Source organism: Phymastichus coffea, unplaced genomic scaffold, assembly GCF_024137745.1.
Source record: "Phymastichus coffea isolate CEN01 unplaced genomic scaffold, Cenicafe_Pcof_1.1 PCOF00083, whole genome shotgun sequence".
In the NCBI taxonomy this organism is placed as follows: domain Eukaryota; kingdom Metazoa; phylum Arthropoda; class Insecta; order Hymenoptera; family Eulophidae; genus Phymastichus; species Phymastichus coffea.
This window is the reverse complement of record NW_026706894.1, coordinates 201,294-228,011: the sequence shown is the minus strand read 5'-3', so window position 1 is coordinate 228,011 and position 26,718 is coordinate 201,294. Positions and strand designations below refer to the sequence as shown.

General features: G+C 37.4%; 6 protein-coding genes across 9 annotated transcripts; 4 read left to right on the top strand and 2 right to left on the bottom strand.

The window, feature by feature from the left end:
* Positions 1 to 306: 306 nt before the first annotated feature.
* On the bottom strand, positions 307 to 11,135 carry LOC131668737 (rab GTPase-activating protein 1-like). Of its 4 annotated transcripts, none has more exons than XM_058943144.1 (17): positions 10,311 to 11,130; positions 9,590 to 9,768; positions 9,336 to 9,513; positions 9,069 to 9,261; positions 8,812 to 8,995; positions 8,372 to 8,734; positions 8,011 to 8,286; positions 7,782 to 7,950; positions 7,454 to 7,695; positions 7,178 to 7,366; positions 6,979 to 7,104; positions 6,698 to 6,883; positions 6,449 to 6,623; positions 3,415 to 3,605; positions 2,952 to 3,011; positions 2,686 to 2,871; positions 307 to 2,322 (listed from the first exon to the last, which is right to left on the bottom strand). In XM_058943144.1, the coding sequence occupies exons 2-17, from the start codon at positions 9,758 to 9,760 to the stop codon at positions 2,095 to 2,097; spliced, it is 3,117 nt and encodes a 1,038-aa protein (XP_058799127.1). In that variant the 5' UTR covers positions 9,761 to 9,768; positions 10,311 to 11,130; the 3' UTR covers positions 307 to 2,094. The 4 variants fall into 4 exon arrangements, with proteins under 4 accessions (XP_058799127.1, XP_058799126.1, XP_058799128.1 ...); XM_058943143.1 differs by having other exon boundaries at positions 309 to 2,322; positions 7,770 to 7,950; positions 10,311 to 11,129; XM_058943145.1 differs by lacking the exon at positions 10,311 to 11,130 and having other exon boundaries at positions 311 to 2,322; positions 7,770 to 7,950; positions 9,336 to 9,525; positions 9,590 to 9,719.
* Positions 11,136 to 12,117: 982 nt separating this feature from the next.
* On the top strand, positions 12,118 to 13,009 carry LOC131668744 (large ribosomal subunit protein uL29-like). The gene is made up of 3 exons (XM_058943153.1): positions 12,118 to 12,193; positions 12,540 to 12,676; positions 12,739 to 13,009. The coding sequence occupies exons 1-3, from the start codon at positions 12,191 to 12,193 to the stop codon at positions 12,968 to 12,970; spliced, it is 372 nt and encodes a 123-aa protein (XP_058799136.1). The 5' UTR covers positions 12,118 to 12,190; the 3' UTR covers positions 12,971 to 13,009.
* Positions 13,010 to 14,518: 1,509 nt separating this feature from the next.
* Positions 14,519 to 15,418, top strand: LOC131668748 (large ribosomal subunit protein uL29-like). The gene is made up of 3 exons (XM_058943157.1): positions 14,519 to 14,602; positions 14,949 to 15,085; positions 15,148 to 15,418. Exons 1-3 carry the CDS (start codon positions 14,600 to 14,602, stop codon positions 15,377 to 15,379), a joined length of 372 nt encoding a protein of 123 aa, XP_058799140.1. The 5' UTR covers positions 14,519 to 14,599; the 3' UTR covers positions 15,380 to 15,418.
* Positions 15,419 to 16,478: 1,060 nt separating this feature from the next.
* On the top strand, positions 16,479 to 21,399 carry LOC131668713 (sarcoplasmic calcium-binding protein). The gene is made up of 6 exons (XM_058943096.1): positions 16,479 to 18,194; positions 19,334 to 19,504; positions 20,391 to 20,558; positions 20,870 to 21,010; positions 21,075 to 21,155; positions 21,244 to 21,399. Exons 1-6 carry the CDS (start codon positions 18,045 to 18,047, stop codon positions 21,388 to 21,390), a joined length of 858 nt encoding a protein of 285 aa, XP_058799079.1. The 5' UTR covers positions 16,479 to 18,044; the 3' UTR covers positions 21,391 to 21,399.
* Positions 21,400 to 21,415: 16 nt separating this feature from the next.
* On the bottom strand, positions 21,416 to 23,261 carry LOC131668712 (ubiquitin fusion degradation protein 1 homolog). The gene is made up of 5 exons (XM_058943095.1): positions 22,908 to 23,261; positions 22,706 to 22,820; positions 22,476 to 22,633; positions 21,860 to 22,402; positions 21,416 to 21,770 (listed from the first exon to the last, which is right to left on the bottom strand). Exons 1-5 carry the CDS (start codon positions 22,908 to 22,910, stop codon positions 21,699 to 21,701), a joined length of 891 nt encoding a protein of 296 aa, XP_058799078.1. The 5' UTR covers positions 22,911 to 23,261; the 3' UTR covers positions 21,416 to 21,698.
* Positions 23,262 to 24,364: 1,103 nt separating this feature from the next.
* LOC131668802 (protein LSM12 homolog A-like) lies at positions 24,365 to 26,685 on the top strand. Its single transcript, XM_058943242.1, has 3 exons — positions 24,365 to 24,546; positions 24,897 to 25,270; positions 25,439 to 26,685. The coding sequence occupies exons 1-3, from the start codon at positions 24,426 to 24,428 to the stop codon at positions 25,538 to 25,540; spliced, it is 597 nt and encodes a 198-aa protein (XP_058799225.1). The 5' UTR covers positions 24,365 to 24,425; the 3' UTR covers positions 25,541 to 26,685.
* Positions 26,686 to 26,718: the final 33 nt, after the last annotated feature.

Here is a 26,718-nt window from a genome sequence, read left to right as displayed (position 1 = left end):
TTGTAAGAGCCTGCAATCTACGATAACACAGATGAACTGAAATCGTTTACTAGAAGTAGACGAAAAATATCCCATCAGAAGTATAATTGTCAATAAATAAATAAATTTTTATTTTATTTGAATCTAGTCGTGTGATTCATTTATTTTCAATGTTTTTTAGTCGTAGTTTTAAATAAATATAATCGAATGATTTTAGTAAAAAAATGATAAAAAGACTTAAAGTTGAAGAAGTCATTATTTAAACATAAGAGCAGTGTAGTCGATTTTATTTCCTAGGTTCAGGGTACAAATTTCTCTAAGGGTCTTTAGAAATTATTGTACTCCGTTTGGAATAATTTCTAGGGACCATGAAATAAATTTTTTCAGCGGCATTTTGTTAAAGTAGTAGTCTACTAATATACCAATAAATTTCATTTTATTATTTTATATATCCCATTACACACTAATTTTGTATATTTACACGGGTTTAGATATATAATCTGCTGTTTATATACCTGCAGCACTTGACACACAAATATTAACATTTGAAGTTATACGAAATTAGTTTAGTTGAACTTTTGAAAATTTATTGAAACCAAAATAAGTTACAAGCATTATAATTATAACGGAAACTAACATATAAACATGACTCACTTGTTATGTCACACTAATAATGCATTAATTTTTATACTTTCAATGCATGAATTTTGTAACTATGGCACAACGAAAAATTTATAAACCAATTTTTTTCTTTTTTTACAACATTTGCCGGTCAGAAATTGATTCACGTGACTATGCAATTATATACATCAAAATAATATTATTGACTAATTTTCATAGACTGATATTGCAATTATTGCGTATATTGTGTTAAATAATATGTACTCGTGGTGTTTATGAAGATAAACTCTACTGTTTGTAACATTTTCTCTGATATCGAAATAAAGTGATACTATTATTACTTATTTTAAAGTGCAAAGTAATCAATTGCATATTTTTACTAAATATATACTCTTTTTTATAGTATCCAATCATTAAAAATACATTTCATTAAGTAACATTAAGTCTAAATTACATTTTTGGAATTTCTTTTGTAAACTGAATGTTACGAATTTATAAAATGGTCGAAATAATTTTTTATCAAAAACATTGAAATTGTAAAGGCTTCGATAATGTTGATTAATAATAATTTTTTTCACGCCAATCTCAATTACTACATTAAAAATAGTTACTCATACGCATTTCTCGGTACTATATTTTTGGAATGTCAACATTCAATAAGCAATCGTAATTACTCACTTTTATTATACGCAACTTTATAGGAATGATTACTGGACGAACTTCACCGATTGCTTATGAATTTCACACCTTACAGTCGTTTTAATTCTTCATTTTCCAACGTTCGTGACCGCAACATTTTTGTATTTTTTTCAATGAAATTAAATGTAATACATTATTGTTTAAAAATTCTTATCCAATTGGTGCACTGGGACAAAAATTTTGAAAATAATACCACCGCTTTACAAAATGATTCTGCAGCGCATCACAAAATAATTTTGTCAGTTTCTTGTTTTCACATATTAAGGTAACAATTAGTTGTTTATAAAAAATGTAATCTGATGCAAAATCCAAAATGAAAGTCGTTAAAAAAGTATAAAGCTCGAGATTAAAAAATGTCTTACAGTGTACATGGCTAATCTCATTTACGAATACATTTTATTAGCTCTTGTATAGAGCAAAGTATTTGATTCCCGACAATAAAACAATGGAATTTATGACACACTACAGCTGCCAAATGATAGGTAGCGATGTTGTAATCTCTGTAAAAGTAATAATCTAACGAACTCAGCTACACATCAGCACAGATATATGCTGCAGTGCAGAAGTGACAACAGTACGATAAACTCGAACCCATGTCATTATCAAAAAATGTAAAAAAGAAAAACAAAGATAATTGGGTGAGTGAGGCTAATGGTAATAAAAAAAAGCCATTCAACGAAACGTCGTAGATCGCGTCCTGATTAAGTATACGTCGTATCTCGAGGGTCAGAAGGGTTGGCGCAACAGTGCCAAGCCGCTGATTAGTGTGTGACGTAGATCGGTGATGTCTTGGTATCAAACGACCTCCTTGAAATTGTCGCGACTGTGCGAGTGAACATGGCGCACCTCGCCAGCCGCCGGTGCACTGTCGCGGCGAAGGATCCCCGAAACCGCGGTGCCGCCTATCACCTCGCGTTTGTTTGCTGCCTCTTTGATGCTCGACAATGTCTTCGACAGCCACGGCCAACTGTTGCGCGCTGCTTGTAGTTCGGAAGCTGTCGCGTGCAATTGGTGGGTAAGGTCCTGCAAAATACACGTTTTGTATCAGGTAACGACGCTTTGCTTTTAAATGATTTGACAAGTTTGTTTTTGTTGCTAATTTTGCATTCGACAGCTCTTGATACGATATCGTACAAAAGATTGAACGACACAGAGCTGGCATCTATCTCCGTTTCAACTTTTATAAAACACGCCCAAATCGTAGATCAACCGATCACGTGAAAGCTGGCGGTAGTTTCGACAATAGCCACATCTATAAACGCCGATTCCCTAGGCGAACAGATAAAACGGCGATAGGCGCGATTGGCCAATCGCGCGATTCTCGCAAGTTTTCACTCAACGATCCCACCTATACACAAAGCAAGGATAGCGATCGGCAATAATCACCTGATTCCTGCACTCGGCCTCGACGTGCGCCAGCTTGGTTTGCGCCAACTCCAGCTCCAGTTCTCGCACGCGCTCCTGTGCCCGACTGAGTATCGGATCGACTCGAGCTTCCAACGGGTTGATCGGCGTGCTCGCCGGAGAATCCAATGTGAACTTGGAACACTTGTCGCACTTGGCGATTTTTGTCTGTGCGCGCGGCAAAAGAAAAGTCGATTAGCGCTTATCTGATACGAGGCGCAGACTTGCGTGAAAATAGTCAATCTTACGCGTAGGTCGCTGAGCGACGACTTGGCAGTGTTGTAGTCATCCTCGAGGCGCTGGCAGATCTGCGGCAGGCGAGAAGCAGTTGATGCATGCACGCGTACGAAAATTGACAATCGGCATTTAAAGAGAGCGGTGGCATTGCTCGCCGACAGTTATAAACTTGGCGCAGGTGTTAACGGCTATGCGGAAATCTGCCATTAGCGTGTCCGCTCGAACGAGCCAAGTTCAAACCGAACGGGATAACGAGAAGCGACGTTAGCGGGCGCGCATTGTTCCTCGTTTTCGACACTGTTATCTCTCGCGCTGGAATGTCGCCTTCTCTCGTCGCGGCCGTGGCCTCTTGTTCGACGGGCGCAACGCGGCGAAAGCGCAGCCCCAGAGGGCCGACGAACGCCAGCGAGGTGGCTTGTTGGTAACCGGTCGGCCAGCCGAACCGACGGCGCGCGATTGCATAACGCGCGTTACCTGCTTGTACTCGGCGATGATGATGGCGTTGCGCCTGCTCTCTGTGTCGGCCCTGCCGACCTCTCTCTGCAGCATCTCCTTCACCTGCACCAGCTCCGCCTCCAGGCGCTGCTTTTCCTCCTCGGCGCGTGACGCCGTTAGCCTCAACTGCTCCACCTCGTTACTGTACTCGTCGGCGTTCTCTTGCGCCTCTGCACGTTGTCAGCGCGAGACGGTGATGCGCCAAAAAATCAACAGACAACATGATGACGAGTGACCGCGACACAACACTGGCGCGCTCGCTCGGGCTCGCTACGGGGCGCAAGCGAGAGCGAGCGAGAGACCACGTGCTTCCTTACTGTGCAACAAACGTTTGGCCATGGCGTCGGATGCGTACCGTCGCTACCGTCTGCTGAGTCGCCTTGCGCGCTACTGACCGATCATTGGCTCCCCCGCACTACTCCCGCGCGCGCTGCCAAGATCACCTGTGCGCTTTCGGTCGCGACTCGCGGCGTGCCAACGAGCTGGCGCTCGAGAGCCAACCGCGCGAACGATGCTTCTATCGAACAGATGGCCCGCTGCCCGCGGTCTCTCCTCTTTTTTTCCCCCTTCGATAAAGCGTGCATCGTAACGACCTATCAAAGCCGTTCTTTGTCACGTATGATCTCAGCGTCGCCGAAATGCCTGCGTACTCATGACAATTATGCTGCTCACGGTCTTTTTTGTTTTGCGAAACACAGTATTTTCTTTCCGCTTCGATCGACAGAATGTTCGTATCTTTATTGTCACAGAGTTGATTTATGTTGCAACCTAACCTTTCTTCGTTCGACATTACAGAAACAACGTCATTTTTCAAAAATAGTCTGAAAATAGCCAAGTTTCAAGAGCCAATACAATGTTTATAAGTGAATTTCAGCAAAAACATCACATCGCTAATATAGTTAGTAGACTACGCAGAGAGTGAGAGAGAGAGAGAGAGAGAGAGACAGAGACAGAGACAGAGAGATAGAGAAAAGCTGTTGTGAGTTGTAGCGACACCAAACCAAATGAACAAAAAATTAGAGGCTTTAAACAAGTTACTCCCCAAAAGCATTCAATGTGGGATGGGACGAGAGAGAACGAAAACGAAGAGGACGTGGAGAAAAGGAAACGAAATGAAAAACTATGGCATTCAAGAGGAGTGGTCTCGTTTATTATCAACAGATCATAAAAAAAATTAATGAAATAACTTTTTTAACGTAATACTGTTGTGAAAAACAATGAATAAAGCAAATACAAGACAAAACCACATTTACAAGAGAAAGAGAGAGAGAGAAAGTATCGTGTAACAAAGAAGTCATCGCGTTTAACTCTCGCTCGCTCGCGATCGATATGTTATAACTCTTCGTGTCATCTTTTTTTGTGCGCTCGCCAACAGATATAAACGTATGTCATATTATAATATTTGCCTGCACACTATACAACATGGTCACATACTACGCCACACAAGTGTCCAAAAAAGCATTGGAAAAATATATATGCATGCTCGCTTCTCGCGCGATATGCAACCTTCTCGATCGATCGTATCAATATATATATAGCACTGCGTGTGCGTATATATACTTCGTTTGCTAACATTTTTTTTGTATGTAGATTGATCGCTTGTATAAATAAATATATTAAAGGAAAAACTATCAGTAAATAAAGCGCGTTGTACACACACAAGACTTTTGTGCGATAGAGAGACAATCATCAATGAGAACGAGAGAGCAAATTAGCCAAGCAAATATATGTAAATAAGAAGAAGTGGATAACAATTGGCTGTTCGGTTACTGAAAGAAATTCAGCTCATCGAAGCTCTGAAAGGGAAGCTCGTTGATGCTGAAGTTTTGGTTAAGGTATTTGTTAAGCCTACTGCCGTACTTTTCGATTTTGGCTAAGCGCTTTTTTAACGCCGACGTAGCTGCCGCTCTCCTCTTGCAAGCTTCGCTTCCGGCCGCGTCGTGCTCTGCAAAATACACATTTCTCTGTTGCTTTCGTTTCTTTCTTTTTCGTCTGTCTTCGCTCGCTTTCGCCGAGTAGCGCGATTTCCCGCTTTACGCGCACACACCAATCGCCACCGAAAAAGAAACGACTCACAAGCTTCACAAATATCGTTGACCAAGCGAGTGCTATACAAAGTTATATTGCACTTGCTTCGTGAGCACGTACCATGCACTACTCTAGATTCTCAACTTTACCTTTTCTTCTTCGTTCTTTTACAAAAACATATAGTACATAAGTTTTGCGGATGGGAACGGATTAAAGGGTATTAGTGGTGTGAAAAAATGTCTTTGTTGGAAATACTTCGCGCTAATATTTCTTTTATCTCGACTGCCGTGAAGTTCAGTTAAAGACATTTTTTTCTCTAAGGATGTGAACGTACACAAGCAACTAGCGTAAGTACACCAAACACAGACACCTATCTGAGCATTACAGTCGTCACACCAATGAGAACCCAATATAATGGAAAACAAATTATACACCAATTATGGAATGTGAGGTATCATTTTTGGATTTTGCAACAACTACACTTATCAACAAAAAAATTAAGACTACGATTAAAATTATACAATTTAAGCTACTGAAACACATAATAACATCAGTATCTTGGATAGCTTGATAAATTTTATCATGCGGAACAGTGCGCACCAGATGAGATATGAGATTATTTATCAAAATAATAAACCTTTAAAATGTTAATTATTCGAAAATAGATTGTGCCTAAAGGTTTAATTAAAAAGCAAAAAGGATCAGAAGTATATGGAAATATGTACGACCGCAGTAATGAACGCTCGTCAATGACTGATTGTAGGAAACCAACGAAAACGGTTGAATCATATTAGTAAGGTACGCAATGCGAGTGAGATAGAAAAAAAGTGCATTTCCGAGACAAAAAATTCGTTGAATCAAGAGTAATAATGTACTAATCGAGGAATTGTAAACAGTTCAAGGATGTTATGAAGGTACTTTGAATAACTCAATTCCTTGCTACAATATCAAAAAACGCAAAGCTAAACGTAGAAAACAAAGTTACCTTTCAAAGTCATGAACTCGGCTTCGTACTTCTTTAATTTTTTTAACGTTATCGAGCAGGCAAGTTTCATAATGTAGCGGGAGACTTCTTCGTTGCGGCATCGTTTGGGCAAGTGTACGCGGAAGTATTTTAAGGTGCTTTCGAAGTCTAACTGCAACAGCTCTTTTTTGCAAAACTAAAATACATTTGAACATTAAACAATTTCGAAGAGTTCTCTGGGAGATATAAGCAAGTAGATTTTTTAATTACCGTTAGGAGACCGAGGGCGACTTGGAATAAGGTATCAAGTCCTTGCAGTAAAAAGACATCTAGTATGTGAAAAACAAGATAGAGCGGAAATCTCGCGGTAAATAACGTGAGAAACCATTGTGCGGCAAACATGTGCGTTTCTATGCCGCGATCACAGAAATGCTTGTAGAGTTCGGGCAATTGATCCTAAAATAAAAACAAATATTTATAATAAATAATGGCCAATAAAAAAGAGAAATGAATTAAATAGAATACTCTTCAATTAAACCGAAAACTCTTACCTCTATGAAACGATTCAACTGGTAAAATCTCATATGAAGATTATCAAATCTGTCTTTATACAAGTCTCGTAAGCCGTAATCGTACATTAATTTGACCAGAACACAAAATGCTTGCTCCTCGGGCATCTAATTTATTAAACATTACATTTTACAATTCAGTAAATTTTTCAATGAATCGTATCGAAGTATCGTCACTTACGTGTAACAGCAAACTTGCGACTAGGAAGCTAAGACCCTGACAATAACCGACTTCTTCATCATAAACCGCGTATGCTTTGCTTATCCTATATAGAGAGTCTTGACCTAAGCCACCCGTCTCTTTGAAGAAATCATGCGCAGGAAATGTCCTATTGATGTCGCGTAAAATCACGCTTTCGCAACTGCTTTCCTATTTCATTAAATCATGCCATTGAAAACATTGCTTACTACGCTAATGATTAAAATAATTAACAAGTTCAAATATAAAGATCAGTACTTTAGTAATTAGCATCCGATATCGATCCATCATTTCTTGTGAGTTATCACAATTGCTCAGTCTCTGCCATACTTCGCCTCTAAGAGCCTCCGGAATACCTTGTCTCACTAGTTTAACTAAAAGTTTTGGTCGCTGCTCGTTTACTTGCCAGCTGTCTAGAACTTCGGCCCAGCTTGCAAGCTCGTCCGCTGAACAGTCCTTAGATACTTCACCGGTTCCACTGAGCATTGGTTCGTCTCCATCTATAACGATAAATAATTTAAATATTTTTTTTAACAAAGTATTTACTTTTAAATCAGTAAAATTAAAATTATACCTGATAAATTACCAGAATCGAAATCTTCTTTAGGAGTGAGTGTATCAATGCTTGTTAAAGATGGTGATCTGATTAATGAAGCCAAATTTAATGCTAAATTTAATCTATTTCTGTCAATTTCGCCTGACGTTTCAATATTTTGAACCTCGTAATGAATTTCATTTCCTTCATTTGAAAAAATCTAAAGAAAAAACATAATTGGTTTATCTAAACTTACAAATAACTTGTTTATATAGAATACCTCTTTTGAATGTAGAAAGAATTGTTGTACTAGATTTTTCTTATTTAAATACCAGAATCTTTCGTTTTGGGGGAAAACTTTAGCGGAAGTCTCGATAACAAATCTCACAGGTTCTCTTATACCACGAATAACTAAATCTACAGCTACTGTCATAAAAATTTTTCCTTCTCGTGGTGTTTCAATGTTCAAAGTTTCTAAAGCTGGATCTGCAGGATCCCAACGTCCACTGACACTATAAACTTGCTTATCCGATACGTACGGTGAAGAATTTATTTGCTAAAATAATAAAAATTTGTTTTGAATGGGTATTATTTGAAGAAATATTAATTAAAAATATTCAATATTCAAGATAATGACAAACCATTTCTAATAATCTCATATCACTGTGCTTAACATTACGACCAGGACTGACTAAAACACCAAAGCACCTCTCTATCTCCAAAGTGATACCACCTTCTTTAACTTGTTGTATGCTTAAATACACTTGCTTTGCAACATTACTACGTAACTTAAAACAATTTCTGTCTTTGGGAACGGTATTGTAGGCACCCTTTCCATCCTCCTCTTTGATTTCCATAGTAACTTCAAAAATGAATACTCTTGCATTAGTTTTATCACTGCTAGGATTGAAACCATTATTATAGTCATTGCCTGTCAATGAATTAGTCATTGATCTGGGAAACCTTTGAAAGGCTTTAGCAAAACAAGATGACACTTGTCTTACCTATAATGATTATAATGTTAAGATTCATTTATAGACTTTGAAAAATATTCTGTAATTGTTTTGTTCTTTTGACTTACAGCCTCTGGTATATCACATCGGAAAACATGACATTGAAATATTGCTGATTCCTGTGTGTCCCCATGAGACCATGTAAAAGCAAAACAAGCTGCACAAGGCCCAGTAGCTTCCCCTCTAGCATAAAAGAGAATACGTTGGACTTCATAACTTTTTATAGGCTGCTGAGTTGCTGAATCGTACAGACTAAAAAAATAAAATTGTACATATATTATCATCATTTGATGTTAAAAACAAATTACTGCTGTCGAATGCTTACATGACACTTCCTTGAGAACAGCTTGGAACAGACAAAGATGCTTTCATTGGTACAGAATTATTTTCATGAAGTATTTTCATGTTTCTTTGAATTTCAGCTTCTGATTTGGGAGCATCTATCTTAGCTGCTCCAAGATAAGTGACTGCATCGAATTTAGTATACTCCTTTTGCACATCTGATAAAATATTTAATTCTGCAATAAAATGTACAAGGTTATGATTTCACTTCAATGGACTTGCAGAAACTTTGAATCCCTAAGATTACTACCTTCCTCAAAATAATCTTCCGGCTTCATTTCATCTTGTTTTTCTGGTGTGACTATACTAGGAGTAATATCATAAAATTTGCTTTGACCAATTGTTTTTGTTCTTTGAATGTTTGAGATATCACTTGTAACTATTTTCAATTCCATATTTTCATCCCTTTTAGATTCTTCTGTTAAAACCTACAACAAGTTCTTTACAAAAGTTCTTGCAACTATGCAATATTTGAAGTTGTTCAATAGATAGCTAAAAATATACCTCATGTAAATTATTTTGAAGATCTTCTAAATTACCATTATTTGCAATTTTAAGCATAGGTGACTCAAACAATGACTGTGACTGTTTGATTGTTTCTTTTTCACTTACAAATTCATATTCATCACTAGTCGCCACTGATTCTGTAGATTTGACACTCACACTATCCTCCATTACGGAGCCTGAAATAAACACAAAAAAAGTATAAAACAGCAATACTACTGCTGTTGTCAACTGGTTAACAACGAGTAAGTAGATAAGGAAAGCAGACGTGGAAACACAAGCAGAAAAGCAAAACACTATGGCATACTATTCCAACACTCTCTTAATTACATAATTAACAATGCCTTGGAGATATTTTTTCATTTTTTTCTTCGTCACGGATTAAATAATAGAGGCAGAGTGATTAAAACCCACCTCATGATCCAACGACACAGTAAAAAAAGCACTTAAACTGTCTTTAACTACTGTATTTCACGTATACATGCATACATAGGTAGGAGCTGCACAGAAGAGTGAGTGTAACGACATACAAAAGCATCAGTTGTCGTGATTTACAATTTCAGTACTACAATAACGCCCATCCCATCCGGAACAACGCGGATCCGTGTTCGGTGCAGCGCACGCAAACAAAATAACAAAAAGGCCCATAAAATGCAAAAGTATAGAAGTGTGTGTGAAAGAGGCGGAACAACTGCATGCTTTGTATATATGTCGTGGTCACCAGAATGGTAATTGTTGACAGCCGCCGAATATCCCTGCTCCACCTTCACATTGTCGTCTTCGGCGAGTGCGCTGCAGACTATCCGAAGATGTCAGCTTGAGTTTCGAGACTACTTTCAGCCAGTGTGTGTATATGTGTGTAAGGCGCAGCTGCACGACGACTATTCACATGATCACCGATAAAAAGGGATCGATGAAGGACACGCTCTCGATTTTCAGTCTTTATACTGCATAGAACCTGATAGAATATCAAAAAAACTAGGCTCACGATGTCACGGCGGCAGCTGCAATCCCCTGTTATTACTGCCTAGTACTGACACTACTGACAGTACTGACACCATCGTCCGGAGAGCGACCCATTTGCTGTTGCTCACAGCAACGAATGTAGACGCTTATATAGAAGGTCAGGTCTTACGGCTTATGGGATGGGGTACTATTACAGTACTAGCCACTAGGTAACCGACGGTTTAGTTGCATGGCCCAACCACCAGGTGGCATTGTCATTTGCCTTATAAAACTGCTATTCTACAGCTACACTACAGCTTGTCTTGTCGTTAGTGCCAGTGCCGCTTTGGTTACTCAAGTCCCGAGTTTTTTAACACTCGTTTCGATGTCCTAGCCCGCGCTGTTTATATGTATATGCTGAAAAGGCGTATCTAACACGGTAGAAATTTGATAGCTTTAATCGGCTAATGATTTTATAGCTGTATATATGTCCTATTTTATTAAAGTGATCGATTTCTACTTTGATATTGTTTTTTCTTCCATTATCTTAATTGTAAACAATTTTAGTGTTGAAATTAATAATTGAATTTACTACAGCTATAAAATATGTAATATAGGAAAATAATTAAAAACTTTTGATGTTATAATATTGCAAAATACATAAAAAAACTTATAAATATTTTATTGATGTATTGATTATTTTGCAAAAAAATTAATCAAGTTAATGATAATTAATTCATGAGCAATCATAACACTGTAAATATCTAACATTACCATAATAATACTATTTAATAAAAATGTTGAATACTCAAAAAACGATTACAGAATCTGGTTTATATCGTCAAATACATAGTGAAAAATGATATGTTCTCTGGAAAATTTATTATATTCATAGCAATATATAGCATATAATAAAAATGATAATACTATTATTTTGTGATCTATCGTAACCCTGTCGCTATTCAGTCCAGTCATATTTAAATTGAAAATGGATGTGGGAGGACCATGATAATCTTTTGTTGCAATCGCTCGAGAATATAGATCAATAATTCACCAACTTTAAATATTCTCAAACTGTTATTTTCATAAAAAAAAAACGAAGATGATGTAAAATTAATCTGTACTTTAATTGGTTGTAGAAACATATTTATGCAAATGCATCGTTCATGTTTTTTAATTGTTTCATTTAACTAGTAACAGCTATAGAGATTAATTGTGTCATATATGTAGCATTTTGTAAATGAATACTTTTAAAAGAACAGGAAAAAATTCGTGTCATACGCAGTCTCCTTTTTTAAAATTGATAAAAGTGGAGAATAAATCTTCGGCGTAGAAACGCACATCTTATATGAATTTAAACTTTTCGAAATAGTACAAGTTTTCATGGGTTTTTAATTATTAATAACAGATTTTCAAGGCAATTGCAAGACTTACCAATTGCTGTTTATGAATAAACATTACACTGCCTACGCTTTTAATAAATAAACTTTTTATAAATTGCATGTACGGCATTTTCAAATAGTAGTGCTTTAAGAATATGTAAGTCAAGTTCAATTCTATCGCATGAGATGATCGTTCGTCGGTACAAATTTCCGTTGCTCGAAAACACGCCATTGTCGTTTCTACTCCTTTTTTTTCTATCTTAAATCTGGCAAAATGGTTAGTTACAATATCTTACAAAATCCAATTTTATTCTTGTCATCCGCGAAAAAGTCGTTAAATAAACAGATAAAAACAAAATATTAGTGGTTAATCTTTGTATATGTGTAGCAAGTTATGTGGCAATTGTCGATATTTGGTTATAAACATACACAAAACATATGCCGGTTAACCACTACAGCTCTTGGATTTTTTGTTTTTTTACTTTTGATTTCTAATTATTAAGGTTATTCTTCTTAAGTATTGTAATGCAAAGTTATAACAAGTGATTTATCAGTGTTAAAAAACAAGTTTTAATCATTGGTTTTTTTGGTTATGTCACGCTGACACAATAACTATGTTACAGGGTAAAGTCAAATGCGCGGATTTGAGGACAAAAGACAAGAAGGAGCTGCTCAAGCAGCTGGAGGAGCTCAAAACTGAGCTTACTAACTTGAGGGTTGCGAAGGTCACAGGAGGAGCTGCTTCCAAGCTTTCCAAGATGTAAATACTAAAGTTGATATAACTCCAAACACAAGTAACTAACCAGCTATTTATCATTACAGTCGTGTTGTCCGCAAGGCTATCGCACGTGTGTACATTGTTATGCACCAGAAACAGAAGGAGAATCTGCGCCTTCTGTATAAAAACAAAAAATACAAGCCTTTAGATCTGAGGCCGAAGAAGACCAGAGCCATTCGAAGGAAGCTTACTCCTTTCCAAGCTAGCCGCAAAACCCTCAAAGAAATCAGAAAAAAGTCGGTGTATCCACCAAGAAAGTATGCTCTGAAAATCTAAGTTAAGGTTTGCATATAATAAAATAAATTCTTAATAATAGTTCTGACATCGTTATTGAAATCCTCTGTTTCATCAATGGTTGTAAAATAACTTTTTTTAATAAGTTATTATAATTTGTAATATAATTTTTTTGATTTTGTCTTTGACAATAAACAAATATTTTCCTTTTCAAGTAAGATTACTCATTATTGTTGAATGATTGTAAGTCATGTTTTGGCCGTAAAAGTCATGCAATATTTTGCATATAATACTATTGTGGAAAACAGAATATGACAAATAGTAAACAAAATCACATTTACAAGAGAGTATCATTTAACAAAGAAGTAATCGCGTTTCAGTCTCGCTCGCTCGCGATCGATATGTTATAATTATGTCATCTTTTTTTGTATGTTCGCCAACAGTTATAAACATATATCTTATAATATTTGCTTACACACTACACATGGTCACATACTACGCCACACAAGCGTCCAAACAACGTTGGAAAAATATATATGCATGTTCGCTTCTCGCGCGATATGCAACCGTCTCGATCGATCGTATCAATATATATAGCACTGCGTGTGCGTATATACACTTCGTTTGCTAACATTTTTTTTGTATGTAGATCGATCGCTTGTATAAATAAATATATTAAGGCAAAACTCAGTAAATAAAGCGCGTTGTACAGACACAAGACTTGTGCGATAGAGTGACAATCATCAATGATGACGAGAGTAAATTAGCCAAGAAAATATATGTAAAAAAGAAGAAATGGAAAACGATTGGCTGTTCGGTTATACTGAAAGAAATTCAGCTCATCGAAGCTCTGAATGGGAAGCTCGTTGATGATAAAGTTTTTGTTAAGGTATTTGTTAAGCCTACTGCCGTACTTTTCGATTTTAGATAGCGCTTTTTTATCACCGACGTAGCTGCCGCTCTCCTCTTGCAAGCTTCGCTTCCGGTCGCGTCGTGCTCTGCAAAATACACATTTCTCTGTTGCTTTCGTTTCTTTCTTTTTCGTCTGTTTTCGTTCGCTTTCGCCGACTATAGTGCGATTTCCCGCTTTACGCGCACACACCAATCGCCACCGAAAAAGAAACGACTCACAAGCTTCACAAATATCGTTGACCAAGCGAGTGCTATACAAAGTTATATATATGGCGTTTTATAAATGAATACTTTTAAAAGAATAGGAAAAAATTCGTGTCAGACACGGCATCCTTCTCCTATTTTAAAATTGATAAAAGTAGAGAATAAATCTTCGGCGTAGAAATGTACACGTTATATGAATTTAAACTTTTCGAAATAGTATAAACTTTCATGGGTTTTTGAATTATTAATAACAGATTTTCAAGGCACTTGCGAGACTTACCAATTAAACAAAATACTGCTGTTTATAGTTTAACAAAATATTGCTGTTTATAAATAAACATTACACTTCTTACGTTTTCAATAAATGAACTTAATAAATTGCAAATACGACATTTTCAAACAGTACCGCTTCAAGAATGCTCAAGTCAAATATACTATCATATGAAATGATCGTTCGTCGGTACAAATTTCCTCTGCTTGAGACGAAAAATCGAGAACAGTATATACTATTGTCGCTCCTGCTTCTTTCTTTTTTTCTTCCCTAAATCTAGCAAAATGGTTAGTTACAATATCTTACAAAATCCAATTTTATTCTTGTCATCCGCGAAAAAGTCGTTAAATAAACAGATAAAAACAAAATATTAGTGGTTAATCTTTGTATATGTGTAGCAAGTTATGTGGCAATTGTCGATATTTGGTTATAAACATACACAAAACATATGCCGGTTAACCACTACAGCTCTTGGATTTTTTGTTTTTTTACTTTTGATTTCTAATTATTAAGGTTATTCTTCTTAAGTATTGTAATGCAAAGTTATAACAAGTGATTTATCAGTGTTAAAAAACAAGTTTTAATCATTGGTTTTTTTGGTTATGTCACGCTGACACAATAACTATGTTACAGGGTAAAGTCAAATGCGCGGATTTGAGGACAAAAGACAAGAAGGAGCTGCTCAAGCAGCTGGAGGAGCTCAAAACTGAGCTTACTAACTTGAGGGTTGCGAAGGTCACAGGAGGAGCTGCTTCCAAGCTTTCCAAGATGTAAATACTAAAGTTGATATAACTCCAAACACAAGTAACTAACCAGCTATTTATCATTACAGTCGTGTTGTCCGCAAGGCTATCGCACGTGTGTACATTGTTATGCACCAGAAACAGAAGGAGAATCTGCGCCTTCTGTATAAAAACAAAAAATACAAGCCTTTAGATCTGAGGCCGAAGAAGACCAGAGCCATTCGAAGGAAGCTTACTCCTTTCCAAGCTAGCCGCAAAACCCTCAAAGAAATCAGAAAAAAGTCGGTGTATCCACCAAGAAAGTATGCTCTGAAAATCTAAGTTAAGGTTTGCTTATAATAAAATAAATTCTTAATAATAGTCCTGACATCGTTATTGAAATCCTCTGTTTCTTCAATGTTTGTATAATAATTTTTTTTAATAAGTTACTATAATTTGTAATATAATTTTTCTGATTTTGTTTTTATTAAACAAATATTTTCCTTTTCAAGTAAGAATACTCATTATTGTTGAATGATTGTAAATCATGTTTTGGCCATAAAAACCATGTTTTGGCTTTGATCATTTGAATTATCTGTATAATTTGATTTTATTATTTCTTTGTTTTTTAAATTGATGCTTCACGTCTTGGTGTAAAAAATGGAATTATTACAGTAATTTATATTTACTACTTGAAATTTGATAATTGATTAATTGATAGCACTGAGATTTTTTAATTTGTTATTTTCATATTTTAATTACAGTTCAATCAGTTGAAAATAGTGTATTCTAAAAATACAGGTTTGGTTACTCTCCAAAAGATTTTCATTGAACTGACTGCACCAAATATTTCTAAAAAATATTGATTAATTTTACAATTAAAATATATTTATTTCCAGCAATAAATCCATTTTTTTCAAGTAGCATCATTTTAATCAATTTAAAAAGTAATTAATTATTTATTATTTACATTTAATTTATTTTGAATTGAGAATTTTTTAATTGATATCTAAACTTTTTGGAACAAGATTAGTGTTTCATCAACAATTCTTTTTTTTTGTAATATATAATCAGGAAATATAAATGCTTGAATCAAGCATGTGTAGGTCATGTTTCTATCCTTTGGATAATTTACAATGTAGTTATCGTTCCATCTAACTCACGTAAAACGCTAAAGATTTACGTTAACTGACAAAAAGACCGGCAGATGTGGGTGACCGCAATTTCAGTGAAACCTCGGGAATTATTCTTTTTAAAAAGTAAAAATACGCGTAATTCAGTCTTAAATTTATTTGCAAGCATTTAAAAAAAATGAAAATCGTAATAGATCAAAAATTGCGATGACAATTGAATGGATAGGGATATTTGGATATTAAAAAAAAAAAAAAATCTGATATCAATGCGTTGCATATCCTTAGATTGCGTTAGATCTCCAATAGTTATTTTAATCTGGGACTTGATTTTTGAATAATATTGGCTAAGATGCTTCAAAGATCTTACGAGATAAAACCTTAAAATGCAGAAAGATCCATAAGAATACTTGGCAAAGTAAGAAAGTTTTATAAAAATTAGTGTGTTGTAGATGCGGTTGCTTTGTTAGTAGTCTCTTATCAAGAGTGTTCTATAATAGTAAAATTTGATAGCTCTTCAGCCTGACTTTAGTCGGGCGCAAACGTGCACACGGGGCTGAAATGACTATCTTGCACGTGCATCTAACTTTATTTTTCGATACAATGTCTGTTGGACGAGATTTTAAGTATGCTCGATTTCTCGAGCGCGTCATTATCTGTGTAGTATAGCGCGCGCGTGCTTATCGTATATTTTACTGTTGACTGGGTCGTAGTCGGTCGTCTTCTTTGCTTGCATAATTGTTTATTATTTAACGCCTCGGTTTACCAAATTATAATCTCAAGCTTCTTCTTATATTTTCATACGCTGGCAAAAAAGTCAATACTTTTATCAATTGTCATTGATATTGGTGTCGTGGCTTCATTAAAAATACGTCGCAATTATACGATCATCGATAATATCAGAACAACGAATAGACAGTTGCAGTTACAATGTAAATATTATCGTGCATATCAGCTGACTGCCGATAAGTGTCAGGTGCACCAAGGTGCGTTTCGCGTTGGGTCGCCCTCGGCAGTCCTTTCGAGTGTTGTCGCGCCGAGCGATTAGAAACGGATGTTAAAAATAGATCGCTTCCACCTGTGTGACTCTGATGCTGAGCGATCGTCAATCAGCGCACAGAGATGAATAAAGAACGCGAGGTTGCGCGCACTGCCTCGTTACGTGCCGAGGCGCACACTCGCGAACACTGTCTCGTGAAAAACAACATTGTTCACCTCGATACTGTTATCGTTTGACCGCCCCTTTCTCCCCGTCGACTTACGCGTCTGATTTGCGAGTGTGCCAAATTCTTATCGTCATCTGTTGTCACGAGCACGTGAAAACACCGAGTTTATGAACTGCCAAGCGTCCGTAACTAGATATATCATTGCAAAAGCGTAGGACGCGTCGGGAGCGCGCCGACGGCGGTATCCGCTGCCCCATGATGGCCAGCCGATGGGCTGCATGGCTCTGTCGTGCCGAACTCACGCTGTGCGTCGCATTATCGCGCTGCGTCACAACAAAGGCCGATCCGCGGTTGCAACGGATAAGTGAGTCGTGTCTGAGAAACTGCACGTCCCGTGCGGCGTCGGCACACGCGCGCGCCAGCGATCGCACCGACGGTGGGGAAATCGCGAGAAAGGGCGGCTTTATGGTGGCAACCAGGTTGGTGGGAGAGACCGGCGCCGCTTTTTATACGGAAAGGGGGACGTGCGACCAGCTACAGTGTTCCACGACAGACTCGACAGGCAGCAACTCGCGAATCTAGCTTGATTTGTTTTTCAATCGACGACCCAGCGAAACTTCAATTCGTTGATTTTTGCGTCTGCGATCGAAATTGGTGCTCCGAAATTGTCCGAAAACCAAACTCGTCGAACTTGGAAGAGGAGTAGTCAGAATGGCAACGGTGCTGATGAGGATGGGCCTTCGCCAGGCCTTCCTTGGTAAGAACCTGATGGAGAGGAAGTTAGTGCCGGCCGTCTGCAGTGGCTTTCTGGAGAACGACGCAGCCATTTCGCAGGACGCCATTCACGTCTTCGCACCGAAGGTAACAAAGGAATCTCAAAAGCCGATGTACAAAACCCATACTTAATCGCGGGATGCCCTTAAGTAAACAACCATAATCATCACACACGTGCCAGGCGGCCAATGACATCGATAGCGTTGGAGATCGCACGACGAGTCGTAAATTTCCGCGTGCTTTTCCTTCCGTTGTTTTTTTTTTCTACTTGCATCGAAGCCAGCCCGTACGCGAAAGCGCGTTACAGCTGTCGATATAGGTTTTTGCGCAAAAAAAATGGGAAAGTGTACGGCGCATAGGACGGCCTCTCGGCCTCGGGCGGAAGCCCTTCCCCGAGCGCCTGGTAACGGACGCGCTTTCATCTTTCTCTTTTTTCCTCGCGCCGGTTTTGTTTCTGTTTTGGACCGTGGAGAGAACCAACACTTTCGGATCGTTACATAATGCTAATGCGCCTCTTGATAAAACCAGTTTGAACAAACTTTTTTCCTACTCGGTATGGCTTCCTGTATTTTCGTGTTCGCTCTCGACCAATGGATAAAGAGAATGTCGCTCTCGTGTCGAGGTGGATACAATGTCTTTCGTTTTTTTTCGCCTCGCGAAAAGGATAAGTCGACCAACGGATGTGCTAAAAAGCCGGTGCATCGAGAAAGAGAGAGAGAAAGAGAGAGAAACGCAGTTGCCAAATCACGTAGGCGAAAATGAAACGCACGCGCAATCGAGCGTCGACGGTTCCAGAGCTTTTTCACATTTGCGCGTTTTCTCTGTGATAGTATATAACAGCCGATCGCTCTCTTTCTCTTAATAACTCTTATAACGCCTATCTGCTTCTCGAGGGCTTGAAAACTAAACACTTGACAATTCGTCGCACCTTCTGCAAATCCATCATCGGAAGTATCGCGAAGGCTTGAAACAACTATCGTCTGCTCTGCGCAATATTTGGCACTGTTTTTTTGCACTTCTCGGCAAACGACGGGGCGCTGGAATGTATAACGAACTTCCTCGGCATAAATTTCCATTCTGCGGCAAAGGCCTGCAGTGCGCACCATTGCGAACTGTGCCATGATGCGAGTGAACAAGCGAAACCGACGGAAAAACCTCGCGCTCGAAATCTGCTATCCGTGGACAAAAGCAACAAACTGACTTATTTGCTTTGGCCTCTGTGACAGGTCCGGCAATACAACGCCATGCGTCAGATGAGTAGCGGTACCCGTAAAGTTCATCACGCTCAAGCGTCCAAAGCGGCCGCGCTGGACGAGGAGAAGAGTGATCACGAGAGCGACAGCGGCAGCGGCAGCGACAGCGACGACGATGGCCCAAGGAATCGCGAATCTGCTAGGGTAAGTGATTCGTGATATTTGTGACGACCACTTACCTCCTAATTCTTATGCTCTCGCGGCCGAACGTTCGGCGCAGGTGCTCATTCGTGATTTTTCCTTTCACAGTTCGTCGCACTTGAAGAGAAGAGCCGTTTGGGTTATTATTGTTATTCGTCCGCCTTTTTTTTCATCGCACGATAAATACGCTCGTACCACTCAGACGCCTATTCGAATAAGCAGACGAATAACAGGCTCGAGTCATTTTGAAGATTAAATTTAGAGAGAGAGCGAGAGAGCCTACATTTTCGGCAATAATAAATGTAATTTTATTCACTCCACCGATCGATCGTCAAACAAGTATTGTTTCGACGACGTTACCTTTATTTATTGCCTGTCGAAAAAGGGTCAATTCAGAGTTCAATGCTAATCGATTCAATGCTTTGAAAAAATTCACGCCACAAGAGAGTATTCGAGCCGATTGTCTGCTCGAATATTATTGATGGTATTTATGGAAAATTTGCAAATGAGTCGAGTCAATCGATGAATCATTATTAACTTAGTCGAAAATTTTTTGCCAGTGCATAGCTAATTGCGAAGCACGCGTGGAATATTTTCGGCTGCGGATAATGTCATAACAAGTCGCGTGTTTTTATCTCGTTCGCACTTTACCATGTATTACAACAGTCTATCGAAAAAGAGAGAGAGACAAACAGAGAGTGAGAGGTATGGTCGTGCTAGTGAGAGCAAAAAAACGGTGCGAGTGAAGGTTATCGACTCCCGAGTAGTTTCTCCGATTTGAAAATTTATCGCTCTCAATATTGTGTACATGCACACTCGAGTTAATCCTTGACCTAATAAACGAAGTGAATGATGGAAAACAATTTCTTTCCTTTTGATCGGCGTGCAGGCTCGCTCACACTTCTGGAGACGGAAGATGAGGACGCTACATAGTCACTTGGATGTTAACAAGGACGGATGGCTTAGTTACGATGATTTCAAGCTACTCGGCGAGAGATTCGCCAAACTGGGACATCTAACTGTCCAGCAAAAAGAAGAGTTTCAGGCTGTATTAAGAGTAAGTCATCGGTTGTTTTGTTCACTTTCGCGTTTATTTATTCTGGAAGTTGAATCATTGCATACGATGATCTGGTTGACGCATTGCCGATCGATTTCAATGTAAATTTTTGTGACAATATTTTGCTACGGGAACGAAAACACTGCCAGATCTCTTTTTAGCGATTCCCTTGAAGTTTGGCGATACTTCTTTTCGGTACGTTTCAATCGATGCCACCGGATTTTCGAAATAATATACATTTACGTGAATTTTTTTTCTTTAACAAGTAACAAAAGAAACTCGATTACATTGGTTTTATCTTTTATTTTCAGCAAATGTGGGAAGAACAGTGGGGTGCAATTGACAAGTACAATCTCATTGACGTTGAGAAGTATCTCACAGAAATGCACCACGTTCTCGAGGACAAATCTCTGAGAAAAAAAGTTCACTCGTTCCTGCCGTTCTTATTCAAAGTGAGTAGAAATTTTAGAAATTAAAATATGCTTTATTAAAATATTTTTCTTTTTTTTTTTACAGGCGGTAGACAAAGACAACAGTGGAGAAATTTCGGTCGAAGAATTTAAACTCTTCTTCAAATGTTTAGGAATGGAAAACGACGTAAGCTACATTTTTTTTAATCGCTAGAGCAAAACTTTTATCAAACGAACACTAAAAGAAAGCTAATTATATTTGTCTACTTATTTAGGATGCAGTCGTTACTTTCACTTATATCGACATCAACGAAGATGGAAAGCTCAGCATGAAAGAGTTTGTCAAACTAGGTCGAGATTTTTTCCTCACTGACGACCAAACAAAGCCCAGTAAACACTTTTGGGGACCATTAGTCGATTAATTCTTAATGCAACCTACTACTTGATAGCTTTCAGTGATATTCTAGTTGATACTTTAGATTTAGAATCATTTATCCATTTATAATTATGATGCCGCTTGGTATCTTAGCATCTTATACTTAAGACGACTTTTTATACTTAGGCATATATTTATATTTACACTATAAAAACACATTTTTTTATCTTTTTATGCACCAGTAACACAATACACGATATTCGTTATAAGCGTGCATTGTGCTGTGTACAACGTTTTGTAAATTAACTTTTTTTTATAATAAAAATAATCAAAGTCTTGTATATATGGCTTTTATCACTTTTTCGTTTTTCTCAATGAGAATCCTTCCCCAGTAAAAGCCTTGAATTCATCTTGATCTTTTGCTTGCTGAAAATAAATATTATAAAAAATTATGTTGGCAAAATACAAAGTGAAATCAATGAATTACTTTTAGGAAGGTAAAATCAATGAATTACCTCGTTATTGACTGGCTTCACATGACGTAAAAATTTCAATGTCCCTATTTTGTGATTATAATCTGGTATTCCTCTAATATAAACTGGTTTATCCAATGGAGCTTCAGTGTGAACTGACTCTTTCTTTTTCTTTCCATCCAATCTGTTACCTTGACCTTTAAAAGCAACAAACCCAGTAGGCTCTGGCATCAAATCAACTGGGTTAACAACATTTTCTTCATTGGTAACAGGCTTTTCGGGCTCTTTATATCCAACAGGTGGTGCAAACTCAACATTCATATCGCATTCAATAATACTAACAGCTGAGCCAGGTTTTGTTTCCAAGACACACATTTCATAAATACGTGCATTGTATCTGATCGCTATAATATCACCAGTTGTCAGACAAGCAAAACTTCTGAGACCATTTTCTAACACAGCCTTAGGATTTGTAATATCTAAGAAATCTTCTGATTGTGGTTGGAAACGAGCATACCTGGCTACTGGCAGTGAGACACATTCTATATTAATCAAATCCCCTTCTTGCAAAAGTAAATTGTGCATCTGGAAAAAGTTACAATGCCGAGACACCAAACGTTTGAATACCATGATTGAATTTTCTTTTCATATTACTCACCATCCAGTAAGGCAGGTACACTTTTCCTTCATCAGCAACAAACTCTAACACACCACAGTGTGTTATTCTATTAGTTTTCTTATTACTTAGTTTAAACAACATAGGATAGACAATGTTTAATCTTGTCAAAGTATCAAGTGCAGATGGGGGCATGATAACTGCAATGAAAAAATTATGTAATACCAGAACTGTAAAAGATAAAAGAGTGTATAGATAGCTGTGACACTTACTTTTGCCACCCCGTTCAACATCCTCACGCTCATTGCCAGGAAACATCGACACAGAGAAACATTTGTATTGTGTGTTGAAGGGCCGAGGGATCTCGGGAAAAACATTGAAACCAAACTAAAATAGAAAAAAACTTTGTCATTTAAGATAAAAGAATGAAAAATTCATTTGTCACTACACATTTCACATATATCAAGCAATTACCATTTCCGTGTTTTCTACTGAAAATTTAAACAAATCAATCAAAGAATTTGAGTATATACTAAAAACAATTAGATAGACAATGACTCAAGAAGTTCATGTATGACAGTAGTCGTCAAACAGGTTAAGTTTTTGTGTACAAGAGTTAAATGTTCAATCCGCAATCGCTAACTGCTGACAAGTTGTGACGTCACTGGCTAATGTCGCATACTTGAGAACAGAATTTGAATTTCAACTTTAGTTTGTTTTTAATAATCACCATACTAAACAGGACACTGTCAGGGTGAAATCAATTTTTATAGTTACATAATTTTATAAGCTATTACTAATTTTGTCTGCAATTAATCATCTAGTGTACGTTCGCGCGTAATAGAAATTAATTTTTATTTAATCAATATCGAATTATTTTTCAAGTGATCCTTTCTAATACTTTATAATACGATCCAGTTATAGCTGGATTCAACATATAAGCTTAAGCTCACACGAGGACAGGTGAGAGCAAACGAGATGAAATTACTACTGTGGCTTTACCAATCCCGACTTGCTTACACTCACACCTTCTCGCATGCGAAAAGCATAATGAATGAAGCCTCTGCGAAAAAATTGAATGAAAATCCTCACATCTACGTTTCGATAGCACTTTGAATTTGCCGCTAATCTTTTAATGTTTGTTGAAGACATTATTACAATATTTGAAACCCATTCTGATTTTCATTGGATTTATCATGTTATAAGTACCATTTGACATTGTCCATTAAATTAGACAGGTATCTAAAAGGGTTATTCGGCCGGAAAGGGCGGTTCGGCTTAGTAAAGGCTAGCACCACATAGGCGGAGCCCTCGCAATATCTGCGATATATTGATATATACTGTCCACTCTACTCTATCAATTTCATGGAAATCAGGACAAAGAATCTAACGGAAAAAGAATCTTGAAAATTAAAAAAACACTTTTTGTGTTATAGCCACTTGTTCATAATACAACAGCTAATAACTTCTTTAATATATTATAACTAATAAAAAAGAATTGTTACATATCGTTATTTTATATAATAATTTGTCGTTTTAAGTGTATTTAAATAAATTGATATCAATTTAACTATTTCCTAAATTTAACAATTGCAAAGATATGCATTTTTGAAAAATTTTCATCCACATTTTTTTATATTTAATAACTTGATCTACTCATTATAATGTCGAAAAATTGATCTGAAGTTCATTACTAATATAAATAATATTGATACACCGATTTCCAAGGCAAATCGGTCACCTACATAGTTTTGGAGCTGATCGTGTGATATTTAAAAGTGGTTACAATATGTTAAAATGGAGACGAGACCTAAAGGGGCAATTTTATGCAACGACAGCGTCAAGCATAAAATCAATAAAATATTATCCTGTTTTACCATCTCCGGTAACTAGTCGCTACGTGAAACCGCACCTTTTGCGTTTGGATTTGATGTCGTTGGAGTTTGGTGATGTTGGAAGACGGAAAGTGTGCAGTACTGTCTGTAGTGAAAAATGGCCGGCGTCAGCGATTACTTCAGCATTGGGAGTACGGTGGCATGTAAAACCTGTCATAACAAGGAGATTGAAGGCGAAGTGTTAGCATTCGATCAGCAGACGAAGATGCTTATCCTGAGTATCCTTTTGAAAAAAATTTGATCGCAATCTCGAGTGTTTGCTCTTTGGTGTACATACTTTACGCGCTGCAGGCCCCATAACTACCACTAGACACCCGATGTAAATAAATCCTTCCCAAATGTTTTCTACCCTGTTCCACTTCAAAGTCTGCAAGTATTCGGATAAATCTTTCGGTATCGCTCGACTGACGATATCCTGGACGAGCGTTAGTACTCTACATTCCTTTCTCCCATGACCTGCATGCTCTCCAGTCTGCTCTTTTCGTTTTTTTTCTCTCTGTTAGTTTTAGCTTGCGAACATTTGGCAACGATATTTTTCTTAACTAGGCTCGTTAATAATGAAAAACAGAATGTCCAGCGTCGTGTGGCAGAGCGTCCTTAAACGATGTACACATAGTCAATTTGTCATTGGTATCAGATGTTCAGGTAAAGAAAGAAGTGAGTCCAACTAGCGAACCACCACAGAGTCTCAATCTACAAAGGCTAAATACCAGGGTACGTAACCAGATCGAAGAGAAAAAGAGGATGGTCAAGGCTCTGCAGGCCGGAGTGTCACCAGAGGGACAAAAACTCTTTATTGCCATTGCCAAGACTATTCAGGAAATCACATGGAGTGGACCTAATATTGTGGTTTGGGATAAAGTCACCATTATACCACCATATAAAATTGAAAATGTTCAGGGCAATTCCGATGACAAAGCATACAATCACGTTAAAAAAGTGGTTAGTCAGTGATTTTTTTACCTAGCTTTGGTATCGTCTGAAAATCAAACAAATTTCTTTCTTATGCAATTGATAAGTCTTGAAGTGTTTTGCAACAGCTAATATATTTGTCCCAATATAGTTATAGATAACATCAATGCATACTACATTAATTACTTGTGCTTTTAGGTGGAGAAACATATGCGAGATCAAGCAACCGCTGAACTGCAGCAGAAAGAGCAGGGATCACCATCTCAGCAGCAAACACAAAAAGGCAACAGCACGCAATAGAAAATGAAAGGTGCGCCGTAGAAAGAAAAAAGCCGACAGACTTTTTGCGGTGTAATAACAATATACATACGGGAAAAACATGGGAAAGAAAACATAGGGGCAAATAAATTGAAGATCAAACAAGAAAATATGAATTGCAAGTCTACAAAAAAAATGAAAACAAGGATTAAAAAACGAGCCATAATTATGAGCCTACGAAGAATCGTGATTTATTCTATGTTGCATTTTGATTGTATAGTAGATTTCGCATGATGAATGATCTATTTACCGGAGACACATCATTATGCAATACGAGAACTTCAAGAATCATACGATAATTTTTAACTATTCAAAGAGAGCGAGACAAAAAGAGAGAGCTTGACTTCAAAACGGAAATAGATCAATTGAAGGTTTTCGACAAGTCGGCGATATACGATCATACGTGTATGAGTGCTGAAGCAGGTGTGTTTGATAGTTTTAGTTGTACATTGTTACGAAAAAATGCGTATAGTAGTTGTTTAAAGATCATTCAGGTAAAATTGGGAAAAATGAAATATACATTGCGTGGTACGAATTAAATAAAAACATCAATTATGAGTGAAGAAGAGCTGTTATCAAACCATCATCTGCCTGAATGACTTGGCGAAGCTTCGCGTGAGAGCTGTTCGTCGAATCGCTTCGTTTACCAAATTTGATAGAGAAAAAAACAATATGGATGCGCAAATGAGCATAGCTAATTAAATGGTGAAAGAGAGATTAAAAGAATGGAGGAAAAATTGGTACACCATCAGAGTGTATGGGTGTTGTCGGGCACGAGGCATATTCATTATTTCGTCGAGAGTGTTTGTATTTATAGTAAACATCATGTCATGCCCCCGCGTCGGCAGAATCGCAAGAGTATCTACAGGCAAGATTTACATACACCCATTTCGGCCAACGACAGGGCTCTCGCACGTGTTTGCTGAGCAACATTCGTCGAAGTTTCTTTTTTTTATTCTTTATATGCAAGAATCTAAGACGCATACACAACACAAATGTGCCACCTTTTACCGATTAACGTGGATACGCTCCGTGCCTCGTAACACTTTGAATGAATGAAGCAGAAGAATTATGTGAGAAAGAGATTTAATGAAAAAACAACTACATAAAAAAAGACAGAATAAATGTAATATAAATTCCATAAACCTCGATCAAACATT

Bases quoted from the DNA above. Each gene is read 5' to 3' on its own strand.
- LOC131668737 (XM_058943143.1), bottom strand. From the start codon at position 9,760: ATGGAGGATAGTGTGAGTGTCAAATCTACAGAATCAGTGGCGACTAGT. The intron at 8,735-8,811 runs GTAAGTCAAAAG...TAATCATTATAG, and splicing joins GATGTGATATACCAGAGGCT to GTAAGACAAGTGTCATCTTG. The intron at 3,012-3,414 runs GTAACGCGCGTT...CGCCTGCCGCAG, and splicing joins TCATCGCCGAGTACAAGCAG to ATCTGCCAGCGCCTCGAGGA.
- LOC131668744 (XM_058943153.1), top strand. The intron at 12,677-12,738 runs GTAAATACTAAA...TTATCATTACAG, and splicing joins GCTTCCAAGCTTTCCAAGAT to TCGTGTTGTCCGCAAGGCTA.
- LOC131668748 (XM_058943157.1), top strand. The intron at 15,086-15,147 runs GTAAATACTAAA...TTATCATTACAG, and splicing joins GCTTCCAAGCTTTCCAAGAT to TCGTGTTGTCCGCAAGGCTA.
- LOC131668713 (XM_058943096.1), top strand. From the start codon at position 18,045: ATGGCAACGGTGCTGATGAGGATGGGCCTTCGCCAGGCCTTCCTTGGT. The intron at 19,505-20,390 runs GTAAGTGATTCG...ATCGGCGTGCAG, and splicing joins GGAATCGCGAATCTGCTAGG to GCTCGCTCACACTTCTGGAG. The intron at 21,156-21,243 runs GTAAGCTACATT...CTACTTATTTAG, and splicing joins GTTTAGGAATGGAAAACGAC to GATGCAGTCGTTACTTTCAC.
- LOC131668712 (XM_058943095.1), bottom strand. The intron at 22,634-22,705 runs GTAAGTGTCACA...TTTTCATTGCAG, and splicing joins TGTTGAACGGGGTGGCAAAA to TTATCATGCCCCCATCTGCA. The intron at 21,771-21,859 runs GTAATTCATTGA...ATTTATTTTCAG, and splicing joins TGAAGCCAGTCAATAACGAG to CAAGCAAAAGATCAAGATGA.
- LOC131668802 (XM_058943242.1), top strand. From the start codon at position 24,426: ATGGCCGGCGTCAGCGATTACTTCAGCATTGGGAGTACGGTGGCATGT. The intron at 24,547-24,896 runs GTATCCTTTTGA...AATGAAAAACAG, and splicing joins GACGAAGATGCTTATCCTGA to AATGTCCAGCGTCGTGTGGC. The intron at 25,271-25,438 runs GTTAGTCAGTGA...TTGTGCTTTTAG, and splicing joins ACAATCACGTTAAAAAAGTG to GTGGAGAAACATATGCGAGA.